We start from the raw sequence: 12896 nt of genomic DNA, 5'->3' as shown, positions 1-12896 counted from the left end.
ACGCTGAATGTTTATTTTCATCTTTTGTCATAAAATATGCAAATAAACATTCCACAAAAAGGTTTCCCAATAGCATAATAAAAACTTAACTAAGAATAAGTTGTGGAAGAGCAGAAACAGCCATTATTAGTTCAATTGCATGGATATTGAAGGAAGAGGCAGTGATAACTCTGAAAAATGGGCCTTTTTAGATTTCTACAGATGAAATAATCAAAGCGATTCCAAGCTATATCCCGTTGCGGTGACTTTTTGTAATTGAAATTTGCGGGTGGGGGCGGCAATCAAAACAGTTTGCTCTCGGTGTCAGCACTAGGAGGCAACTCTACAGCATTAGACATGTTCTTCTGAAATCTTGTGGGATTCCTTCAAAAGGCTGTCTGGCACTTAGCATTGATAATATGCCTGTTATGGTATGTCCAAAAACTGGGATAGTGAGGGTATTACGAGAAGAAATTTGGCATTTGGTGTTAATAGTCTGACCCTGTCATCTTATTAATTGTGGGCTGGAAAGAGATCTGCAAACCTTACTTACTTTGGACATGCCCGGCTCCCACTCTTGATGAGTGGGAGCCGGGAATATCCAAAGCTGCTAAGTGGACTTTTATTTATTTGTTGATTTAAATTTATTGTTTTTGTATAACTCGATTTAAATTTAGTAGGATAGTATTTTTTGATTAAATTGGTGCATTTATTCTTTACTTGGCCTTGTAATTGCATGGAAACCACAATTTATTTCTGCCTCCATTGTTATCAATACAGCAGGTACTGGTAGTACCTGCTGTGTGAAATCAGTATCAGCAGAGAATTATAAATTGTAGCACTACTTATGTAATTTTATTTGTCACGTAGAATGTAGCGTACGACAGCTATATTCGTAGAGCTTTTAGAATCTGTGATTTGGCATAGATAGCTACCACGAGAGTTCAAACCATGTGAGTGGCAATAGATAGTTACATTTATTATCTATTATAACTGCTTAGATTTTACGAACATAATTTTTTTTTAACTCAATACATATAACGACTTAGATTTTACAGATGTAACGTCACAACTTAATACATATAACTTGATAGGAGATACGAAATTCATATAATGTAACTTGGTTGGAGATAACTCGATACTGAAATATATATATAGTGTTATAACTGCATTGGGATATAAGTTTGGTGTTATTTTTAATTGTATTGAATTAGAAATTTTAATTGAAATTGAATCGAAATCTTGTCTCAGACCAGAGCAGCAAAGCAAAGCAAAAGGCTCAAGCTAGTGGGAGGGCTCTGACTCAGGAGAGAGCTGAGAGGGGTTGTTATCCTCTGAATCGCAGTCTTTGGAAATGTACTGCTTGTTTGGTGTTTGTGGAGCTTTCAGAAATGACATGATATTGCCAAGGTGAATATCTTTGTCTGTGTGTCTGATGTAAAGAGTGTGAGGAAATCGGGCAGCAACTGAGCGTTGTTATGGGCCTATATGAGAGCTTGAAGAACAGGGTAGATGCCCTTGAGGGATTTAAATTGAGGAGCCCATCAAGCTCTCAGATGCCCACATCAATGCTAGAGCTTGCACTTAAACATCAGGCAACACAGCAACAATCCCCAAGGCAGATTGTGCACTGGTCTCTCAGGAACTAGTTGTTATCGGTGACTATTGTAAGGAAAATGGGGAATATATTGTGCAATAAAGATGTGTGGAACAGGAACAAGGTATGTCTGCTAGGGGAAAAGGTAGATGACGCTTTAGAGCAGATATCATCTTTTAAGGGCACAAAAGATGATATTGTTGTACACTTTGGCACTAATGATATGAAGAGTAAGAAACCGGCGGAATTACTTAACAAGTACAGGTCAATGCTGAAAAAAAGTTGAGTTAGGGTTAAATTTCAAAGTGTCTGCAATTCTGCCCAGACACAATAGGAGGGAATATATGACGAGAGCCTTATTAATCAGTTTGGCCCTGGTGATATTGTGCAAGGCTTGAGGGGTAGAATTTTTTGCAGCCTGGTCTGATGCTTGTTAACAGGAGAGACTGCTTCTACTGAGATGAGATACACTTAAATAGAAAAGGTGCAAGAATATTTGCTGATGCTATTGAGGCAGTGTTGGGTGGGTCTAAAAACTGCTAGCTTTGGGGGATACATGGACTAATAGACTAACAGTAGCTGCTGCAGAGGTGAAAGTGTTTCTTGCACTGCTTCTATTGGAATGAGCAGCAGCCTGGAAAACAAGGTGCGGGAGTATTCAGAGACTGCTGGGAGTCATCGCGGAACAAGTAATTACATGTTGGGGTAGCTAAGATAAGAACAGGTGTTGTGTGTATTCTTGCGTGTACACCAGTTAGTGCTAGGAATTTCTTAAAGAAATTTGAGGTGTTGGTCAGAACATCAAAGGCAGGTATTGTTGGAATATCAGAGACATGGTGCACACAGATATAAGGGATGCGGAATTGGAATTTGGGGGGTACAATGTGTATAGGAAGGGAGGAGGGGTTATGCTGTTAAGACACAAAATATAAGGAAGTGCAGCCAGTTGACATAGGTAGAGTGCAGTGTCACATTACGAGAAATATTTGGCAAAGGAAAACAGCACAGAGTTCTTTACTTATGTAAACTCTAGAAGGAAAGGGATGAATCAGATTGGTCCACTGATGGTTCAACTGTTGATGATCGTGCTCAGGTAGCTAACAAACTGAATGAGTATTTTGCATCTGCATTCACACATGACAAGCTATTCAGGGAGTGGAATGCCTGAGGTGAATTAAACTCTGGCAGTGAGCTGGATGATTTTGTAATAACTTGAGTGCAAAGTAGAGGAGAAATTGTTTCAGATAAACATAAGAAAGGCAGCAAAGGAAGTAAGTAAACCCTTAGCCATAATCATGAGAGCTTCCTTAGACTTGGGAGAAGTACCCATGGACTGGAGATGTGCAAATGTGACCCCAATTCATAAAAGAGGATCAAAGGTTGACACAAGTAACTACAGACCTGTAAATTTAACTTCTGTTCCGGGGAAATTAATGGAGGCTGGTTAAAGACGCACTGCAGGATCATCTAGGCAAGACTTAAGTTGTAGTTCAGACACAGCAAGGGTTTGTTAAGAGGAAGTCTTGTCTGACCAATTTGATTGGATACTATGATGTGGTCAGAAAGTAACTGGATGCAAAGAATAATTTTGATATCATATATTTGGATCCGAGGAAGGCTTTTGATTCTGTTGTACATGGAAGGCTGATGCACAGATTGGAGCAGTGTGGCGTTGGGAGGCAAATTGCTGCTATGGATAAAGGGATGTTTGAGTGGTAGAAGACAGTGGTAATCAAGGGTCACCACTCTTCATGGACTAATGTTATTAGTGGAGTTCTCCTGGGGTTCAGTGTTGGGTCCATAGACTTGGGAGAAGAATTGCTGTTTTCTGTATTTATTAATGATACTGATGATGGAATATCTGGCTTAATTTCTAAGTTTGCAGATAATACTAAGGTTGGCAGGGTTATTAATGATGATACTGCAACAGGATCTAGAAAAGTTGAGCAGATGGGCTGAGAGGCGGCAACTGAAGTTTAACATTTGACAAATGTAAAGCACTGCATATAGGTAGCAGTAACCCCAGAGTAACATCAATTGTGTGGTACCACACAGGGTGGTAGAAAATGAAAAGGACCTGTGGAGTCAGATTTGAAGTTTCTGAGCAGTGTAGACGGTCTGCAAGGATAGCTCTTGGTGTCTTGTCAGTTATATACAGGAATTTTTCTAGCAGGGAAAAGGGTGTGATTATCCTCTTGTATAAGGCATTGGTCAGGCAACACCTTGAGTGCTGTATACAGATCTGGAGGCCACATTTTAAGAAGGATGTAGAGCTCTGGAATGAGTACAGAGAAGGGCAGCAAGATTAGTGAATGGAACAAAAGGTTGCTCTTACAAAGAAAGGCTTAAGTTCTGCAAATTATGGCATCTGGAGACTAGGCACCTGTGAGGTGATCTGATTGAAGTGTATAAGGCCTTGAATGGTTTGAGCATGCTCTGTGCTGATGGGATTCTTCCTCTTGCCCAGATTACACACACTGAGGGTGCATATTTTCAAAATGAGAAAAGACAGTTGTAAAGAATAGATGTGCAGAAATTTGCCTTTAGCCAGCTGGTGGTTGATTGCTGGAACAAACTTCCATCTGTCGTGGAAGTTGACAGCTTGAATATTTTTTACCAGTGCTGAGTAAGAGAATATTCAGCCTAGATAGAAAAACAAAAATTGAGTTCAGATCTTGCTGGTAAAGGCTGGGCAATGTTCTTGACAATCAAGTCTAGACATCTGGGCCATTGTTATAAACAAAATTTCCCTCAACATTTCTGAAAAGGGCCATCAGTCAGCGTCTAATAGAATATCCAAATGGAAATCCACAGGCCGAAAAATGTTAGATAAGCTAATTATTTATAAGCGTGCTCACTGGTTAGACCAGAGGTTCCCAAACTTTTTTGGTTCGTGGCACCCTTAGTGTCCATAGTAATATTTTCAGTGCCCCTAAGCCAAAAGAAATACCTAACATAGTGGTTTTCGACCTTTTAATAATCCGATTTTTTTTTTCTCTCTCTCTCTCTCTCTCTCTGTAATATTAAAAGAATATTATATATATAATATTAAAAAATATGTTATGATAGTTATTATAATAATATAATTATAAACAAAATTCATAAACATATTATACATACTTATATAATAATTTTATTCTTTATGTAGAGGTATTAAATAAACATCAATTATAGATCACAAAATTAAAGATACAGTACAATGGATGCTGTATGCCTTTTTATAATGAAATAAATAGATAATATTTTTTTAAAAAATAAATAAATAAGTAACTTAAACCAAAATTACGTGGCACCCCTGGAATGTTGTTGCTGCACCCGGTTGAAAACCACTGAGGTATACCATATTTAGGTCATATTTTAATATAAAATGTGTATTTTGCCAGTAAATTTTAAATACTAGTATAATGTGGACTCCTGCTTACGAATCCCTGATCTCCAGCCTTTTGAAAGTTAAAAGTTGGCAGCTATGTAGGCATAATTGTGTGACAAGATGTTAGTATAGCTCATAAGGTAATGAGTAATTAGTTCTCATACGTGTGGGAGTTCACATGAATTCCTACAATTTAAAAAGGACCTTATGTATTCCACACCATTAGAAGTATAGTTCATGAATTGGTTAAATAAATAAATTAAATGAAAATTTAAAAATCATAGGGAATATTGGAAACATGTCATTATTATATACTGGGGGTCCTCGTTATTTGATGTTAATTGGTTCCAGAAAATTCCACATAAAACAGGGACCAAATATTCGTAATATGCATTATATATTTGTACATAATAAAAAATGGATTGAAGGAACTGAAAAATGAAGCAATTATTTTATTAGATATTTTATATGTTGAACAATTTAAGGTTAAGTAAAAGTTAATTGAAGTTGCACTATTTTTTAAGTTTTTCGAATAAAGAATGAATCCAGAGGTGTGGAGTTTTTTTTTTTTTTTTTTTTCCCTCTCAGATAAAATTGTCGTAGAATTAGTCTTTTCACAAAATTTTGCACAAAAATATTCAGTGCTTGTTAATTTTCAAATCCTCGTAACTGCAAGACTCAGATACCAGGGACCTCATGTACTTAATCCAGAATTTGAATGTGGCAAATACAAGGGGAGAAGTTGTCATTCTTTTAATTACCATGCATATCCAATAATAGATAACTTATTGAATCAGTGTGTTATATACTAGATGACTGTGCATGTTATGAATGTCTTATTACGGGAGACTTCAGTTTTCCAGGGACTGGCTGGAGCATGTGAGCAGGTTACTCAGTGAGTAATCGTGGGCATTTCTGGATTCGATAGATGACTGCATCAGTATGTTAAATGCTGTGGTGGAAAGAAATATTCTCTATGTAGTTATCAGTAAAGATCCATCATATACAATGGCTTCCAGTTATTTGAGCCACTGGTTAATCGAGGCAGCCGTTTATTTGGGGCAAATCTTAAAGAACAAAACCCAGTCGAGAAAAATAGCCAAGGCTTACTTCGCTTAATTGGGACAACATGCTGTTTATTGGGCTTTTCTGTTAGTGCAATCTATCATAAACGGATAGTAAAGTCAGTCTTATTGAATTTGTGATAATAGTGACAGCTGGAATTCTGTGGGTTATTATGGTGAAATGTGTTCACACTTCCATGGAATCTTCTATTCATTCCTATTTTTAAAGCTTGGTAACTCATTACCCTGTTTTCACTTGCACGTATCGTGTTATTTGCAATTTGTGTGTGCCATGTTCTTTGTTATTGATTGCTTATCTTTTTACTGTTTTTTAAATTTTAATCCCTCCCCACAAATGTCAGTGAACAGAAATATCAACTAGTTGGTGGTATGTACGTATTACAGTATGTATTAATTATTCCGATTATCACATATTTAATTTTTTAATTGGTACGGTAATAAAAGGTAAATTTGTGCTTAATATATCTTTATTTTTATGGAATGTGGATAAATTTCCTCCTGTTTTTGCTAATTAGAATCGCCATTTAAGAGAATTAAAATTCAATTCACAAACGTGATCACAATGATGGTGCTTACTACACATCGTATAGTACTTTACTGTGGTGAGTCCGTCGTAATGTGATTTGATTGTACAGTGAATCAAATGTAAAGTGGGAATCCATTGTATTTTTAACTATTTACATGAAACTTCGGATAATTGGGGCAGCCGATTAATCGGGCCAAAATGCACTAGTCCCGATGTGTCCCAAATAACCGGAATCGACGGTATTAAGGATCTTCAAATAATCACTTGCCTGTAGTGTGTTAATGTGGGATCTATTAAAGAAATAACTGCTCTCAGAGAAAAGGGGAATTATAATGGTCTTAGGCATCATTTAAGTTCTTTTCATTGGGTCCAAATGATAACATTTAAAAAATGTGAATGCCAAAGTTTAAGAAAGTTATTCTATTAAGCATTTTATACCAACAAAAAGGTAATGTTCGAGGTCTAGTCCTAAATGGATGGTGGGGGGGGGTGATTATCTTAGTGAAGAGAAGCAAAATTCATGGGATAAATTATCAGTAAACCCTGAATACTACAGAAATGTAAATTAGTCTGTAATAAGTTACTTTGGGATTAGGCATACTGAGGCAGATTATGAGAAGAGTGCAAAGGACAGTTGCAGTGAAAAGGAACAACGAATATTGGTCCACCTGATCTTGGAAGGTGTATTGATGATCCTTCATGTAGCAGTTGTGACCACCGAGGACTAAAGCAAAAACTTAACATTTTCACATAGTGCAGATTTGACATATATTTGTCAAGTCCCTAGGTTTACAATGGAGAATTTATCTTTTTGACCCCTTATGAGTTTTTGTCATTGTTTTTCTCTATCGTTTTTTCAAAAAAAATTTTTTTTAAGGACTTAAAATTTTAAAGATAATTTTTTAATTATAATTAATTGTGCCCTTTCATGTGGTGCAGAGCTAATTAACAGTATATAGGTAAAGGTATTATGAAAATACAGAAAATATTTTCTGGTATACAGAAAATATTTCTGTATATATTTTCTGTATTCCAGATGTCTGGAAAAGCTAACACTTTTGTTTTGTGTACTGTATGTAGATGTGACTTTTCATTTTCAAGTGGCAGGAAATGTAATGCAATCTACATTTTTAAACAAATAAGGATAACATGCACTGCTTGGTCCTTGGCAAGAAATGCAGAAATAACTAGGATTTCACCGTGGAACCCAAGTTTTGTCCTGATTAGTACTAAACAATATGCAAAGAATATGCATGTTTAGTTATACTGTAGATTTTCTTCCTTTGGGTTTTTGTTGTAAACTACACACACACACACACACTGCAGAAATTATCAGAGTGATTCAGACATTTCCTTTGCTTATGCAGTATATGTACATGTACTTACACTGCTTTCCATTGCAAACATTATTTGCAGGTAATACAACAAATCAATGTCATATCTACTTCCCTACATTGTAGTAAGATGTACAAGTTATGGGTAAAATAGAAAAACCTGTAAATTGTGATGTAATGAAACATTGATGTGAAATTATGAATTCTTTCCAAAATCTAGACATGAAAATTGACTGAAAACAGCTGATGAATTAGTGGAGTAAAAATCATGCTAGCCAGTGTTGTTATTAGATCACACATCACTTGAATAATAAATACTAAGGGACCCACAAGTTTTATCTTAAATATGCTTTTCTCGTGATAGTGCTCAGATGAATGAATTCTAAAAAAATTTCTCTACTCTATCCTGAAACTGACACAAGCGATTTAGAGAGAAAAAGAAAAATGAAAACGTTATAATGAAAAAACAAGCAGTTTTTAATTTATTGTTGTTTTAATTGTCATTTAATTTGGAATTCCGTGTCGGTTTTGAGGATGCTAGTGTTATTTTTGATAATTTTGTAGGATGTGAAATAAATTGAATATTTAAGTAATTTAGTTCAACCACATGATGCAAGTTTGATTCACACAGAAAGGGCATTATTTGATGAGCTCGTGGCAGCAGTCATTTCAAAAGGTTGGGGGGGGGGGCAACAATGTAAGCATAGATCTAGTTAGGAGAATATGGCTACTTGGAATTTTAAAAATGGCCATGGAGGGTAATTTTTTTTTTTTTTTTTTATGGTTAAAAAGTTATGAATAAATACATACTTAGTTAAGTATTCATTCATTCTTGATAATGTCTTCTAAGAAAGTTTTTGCATAAAAATTATGCCATCTTCCAAAATTACAGTAGAATCCCAGTTATCAAGTGTAGATTGAAAATAAATTTGTCTGAATAAACAAAAACTCATATGACAAAACATGGCTTTATTTACAAATATATTGTATTCATATTTATAGAAGTATAGTACGTGATGGGTGTTTTTTTTTTTTTTTTTCTCTCTCTCGAAAGCATAAACTATGCTTTTCCAGTGGTTTGCCTTCCTGTAGATGGTTGTATGTAAACTTAAAAGAATTGTTTTGTCAACAAGAGTAGCATTGCCTTGTTTCGTATAGTCAAGTGGAGATCCATGATAGCTGAAACCCTGGCACCCCCCCCCCCTTATATATACACACACACAGTGGATTCCGGCTATTTGAGGTTAATCAGGGCAGCCGTTTATTTGGGGCAAATCATAAAAAACAGAAACCAATTGAGAAAATAGCCAGGGTTTACTTCGTTTAATCGGGGCAGGAGACTGCAGCACTGGGGATTACCCTACAATTGTCTCCGACGGTGCCACGTGGTTCAGTCGAAATTCTGGAGGTCACAACCATAAAACAATTAGCAGTCACCTGTGTATTGGGCTTTTCTGTTAGTGAAATCTATCATAAACGGACAGTAAACTCGATCTTACTGAATTTTCGATAATACTGACAGCTGGAATTCTGTTGGTTATTATGGTGAAATGTGTTTACACTTCCACAAAATCTTCAATCATATAAAAAAATTAATTTTTCAGATCTTCTCTTCATTCCTATTTTTAAAGCTTTGTAACTCGTTACTCCGTTCTCACTTGCACATTTTGTGTTACTTGCAATTTGTGTGTGCTGTGTTCTTTATTATTGATTGCTTATCTTTTTACTGTTTTAAATTAAACCCCACCTACAAATGTCAGTGAACAGAAATGTCAACTAGTTAGTATTAATTATTCCAATTATCACAGAATCCAATCCAATTATTCCGATTTTTTAATTGGTAAGGTAATAAAGGGTAAATTTGTGTTTAATATATCTTTGCTTTTGTAGCCCGTGGATAATATTCCTCCTATTTTCGCTAATTTGAATCTCTGTTCAAATTAAAATTCAATTCACAAACGTGATCACAATGACCGGCATCTATTGCACATCGTGTAGTGAACAGTACTTTACTATGCTGAGTTAGTCGTAATGTGATTTGATTGTACAGTAAACCAGTTGTAAAGGGGGGGGGTACATTGTATTTTTAACTATTTACATGAAACTTTGGATAATTGGGGTAGCCGCTTAATTGGGCCAAAATGCACTAGTCCCAATGTGTGCCAAATAACCAGAATGGACTATGTATATCCATGTTTAGTTAAAAAGAGGAAAAAATCATTTTCTATTTTGATTGATGCATAGGGGTGCAAATTTAAAAATATCTGGGTAAAGTGTTAAATTAACTGTATATAGTAAAAAACAATAAAAAAAAATGATTTTTTTTAAAAAAATTATTTTTCTTTTTGTTGCAGTTGTGGACCTCTGACACGCAAGGAGATGGAGATGAGCAGCAAGAAGGTGGTGACAACTGATATCCTTGTGCATTCCCCAGTCTTTAATACATCCTCAGCCTCAAAACAAAAGCCTTTCATTGTTATCAATTGCACCACCATCTCTGAGCATAGCCTGAAACAGTCTTGAAGATCACTAGGTGTTTAAACTGTTTATAAACATAACAAGAAAGTGTTATCTTGAGTGGCTAAAACTGAGTCCAGAATTGTGGCGAGCGTGAACAGCCAGTAAGCCACACATTTAAACCAGCAGGCGTGCCAGAAATTTCCACAAACATTGTTGGTGGTTTTTCTTTCTTTCTTTCTTTTTTTTTTTCTTTTTTTTTTTTTTTTTCTCCCCTCTTGTACTTTGTAAATCTGTATGCTGACAAGACTTTGCAAGTGAGCATGTATTTGCACATAAGCTTGATAATCTTGCCTTTTTTTGTGAGCAAAACTTGCAGAGTCAGGCAGCACAAATATCAAGTTAGTCTGGACAGCAGTGGAATTCCATTAGACGAGTGAACTTTTAGTCATGCATTTTTCAGATGTATTGTAATGCCAAAAATTTCTTCTACTGCTTGTCCGTTGATTTATTTTATTTTATTTTTTTTTCCCTCCGTAAAATGTACATGGTGGTAGCTAAGTTATTCACTCACTAAGCAGTTTACAAATACAGTGGTAGATTGTACTTTCCAACACAGTTTGACCTCAGAATTCTAGTGTTCAATTTTAAAAAAGCAAATGGCAAAAAAAAAAAAAAGTGTACCACGGTGTGATGCTTTTTGAGGGGAGGGCATTTCTTAAAATCTTTGTTAAGGTTATCAAAGTTCAATCTACTTTATTTTCTAGTTTTCTTGTTTTTCACTATGTCCAGATCAGTGTTTTAAAATTGGGTCTGTGGCAGTGCCAGCTAAAAATGCATTGAATTTTTTCAAGCAAAAGTCGTTTGTCTTTGGCTGGCATATTTGCTGTCCTATAGTAGACATCAGTCATAAAACATTGTGAACAATGTCACATCTCCCATACATTGTGCATGCCTGTTTTATAATTTCTGACATTTAACAAAGCTGTGTAGAAAATAAAACAGATTGTCATCTATGCTATTTGTTAGTCTTGGAATAATTTCTCTGCTTGGAACCAAAGGATTTCAGTTGACAATATATTAATGTTTTAAAAAAAAGTTTTGCATAAACGTTTGATGCCATGTTTATTGTCTTCAGTTTTATTAAATAGAAAACACCCTAAAAGGAATGCACTCTTCATTTTAATTTGTTACAGATGTATGTCATTTTAAAAAAATGACACAAACTAAAAATAATTTAACTTGAGAGTGGTCACACTGGACTCTACAGGTGTAGTGCAAAAAATTTTTACAAGAGAAATGTTGATTCAAGGTTAATGACTGAAGACTTCTGTCATCCTAAAAATAGAACACAGTTTTTTTTTTTTTTTTTTTTACCAGAGTACTTTATATCATTATTTGTATACTTAAATAGAAAGCAGAAATGTGCATGCGTAAATTTAAGATTCCATGCTCTTCATTAGTATTGGTAGCAGCAAATGATACAAGAGATCAAACTTAAACAATTGGCAAAAAAAAAAAAAAAAAACCATCCCCATCATTCCCTCCAACAGCTTTTCCTTTTATTTCCTTGAATTTATTCAAACTACCTACTTCCACAAAAGATGGAAGCTTATTCCAGCAGTCAACTGCCCACTAAGTGAAAGCAAACTTCTCCACATCTATCTTGCAACCATTCTTCCTCAATTTGAATTTATGTCCCCTTGTGTGGGGTCCAAGAAAGAGAAAGATGCCATTAGCATTGAGTTTGCTCAATCCATTCAAGTGTTAAACACAGTCAAATCATCTTGCACATGTGCGGTCTCCGGGCACTGCAGTTTGTAGAACTGAAGCCAGTCTTGTTTCCCCTTCTCTGCACGTGTATGCAGTAATGAAGATGTTCCTGACCATTGCCTTATCCCTGCTAGCAGTGGTATTATAAACTGATAAATGTAAGGGATTAATAGGTTTATATTTATGCGTATAATGGTTCTTTTGTTTATTGTTTTAAGCAGAATTACTGTGCCCTTCATGGAAATGACATGGGAGGGGGAGAGCAATTTTCAGTTTCGTCGAAAATTAAAAAAATGCATATGATAATGCAATTTGTTAGTGAAGGGTTCAGTATTGGTGCATTCCAAGCAGGAATTTTTTTTTAAAAAAAAGGTCCCTCTACATGTCAAGTGCCAGTGCAAACCCTTTTGTTGTGATTGGAGTAACCACTGCCAGGTTAAAACGCTAACAGGATATGCACCTTTGTTATGTCACATTTTTAAAATGCAGTTATTTTGATTCTTTGATACAAAACCTAATTTTATGGTGATGTCCCATTCTAAACTCTAACTGCACAGATAATTACTGGTTTCATAATGAAGGCAAATTACTGCACATCTGTTTTTCAACCACTCTATTCATTTTAAGTTTGTCCCCTTTTTGTGGTATGAAGATGCTATCACCATTTAGTTTGCTTGACTTGTTTTAAGCCGTAAACATTAATTGGGTCAAACTGTCCTAGTTTCCAGGTGTTGCAACAATTTATAGAAACTGTTACCTCATTGAAGTGCAGTTT

General features: G+C 35.4%; 1 protein-coding gene across 2 annotated transcripts in view; it reads left to right on the top strand.

The window, feature by feature from the left end:
* Positions 1–11369, top strand: part of LOC150084451 (14-3-3 protein zeta) — a 111324-nt gene extending 99955 nt beyond the window's left edge. For both annotated transcript variants that reach the window (XM_090376085.1, XM_090376084.1), the window contains exon 6: positions 10246–11369. In XM_090376085.1, the coding sequence (XP_090232211.1) occupies positions 10246–10305 (60 nt within the window). In that variant the 3' untranslated portion in view covers positions 10306–11369. The remainder of the gene's footprint in view (positions 1–10245) is intronic.
* Positions 11370–12896: the final 1527 nt, after the last annotated feature.

The sequence above is a fragment of the Mastigoproctus giganteus genome, chromosome 6 (assembly GCF_048544385.1).
Source record: "Mastigoproctus giganteus isolate SK-2022 chromosome 6, ASM4854438v1, whole genome shotgun sequence".
In the NCBI taxonomy this organism is placed as follows: domain Eukaryota; kingdom Metazoa; phylum Arthropoda; class Arachnida; order Uropygi; family Thelyphonidae; genus Mastigoproctus; species Mastigoproctus giganteus.
Note: the sequence above shows the minus strand (reverse complement) of the source record. Positions and strands in the feature narration are given on the sequence as shown.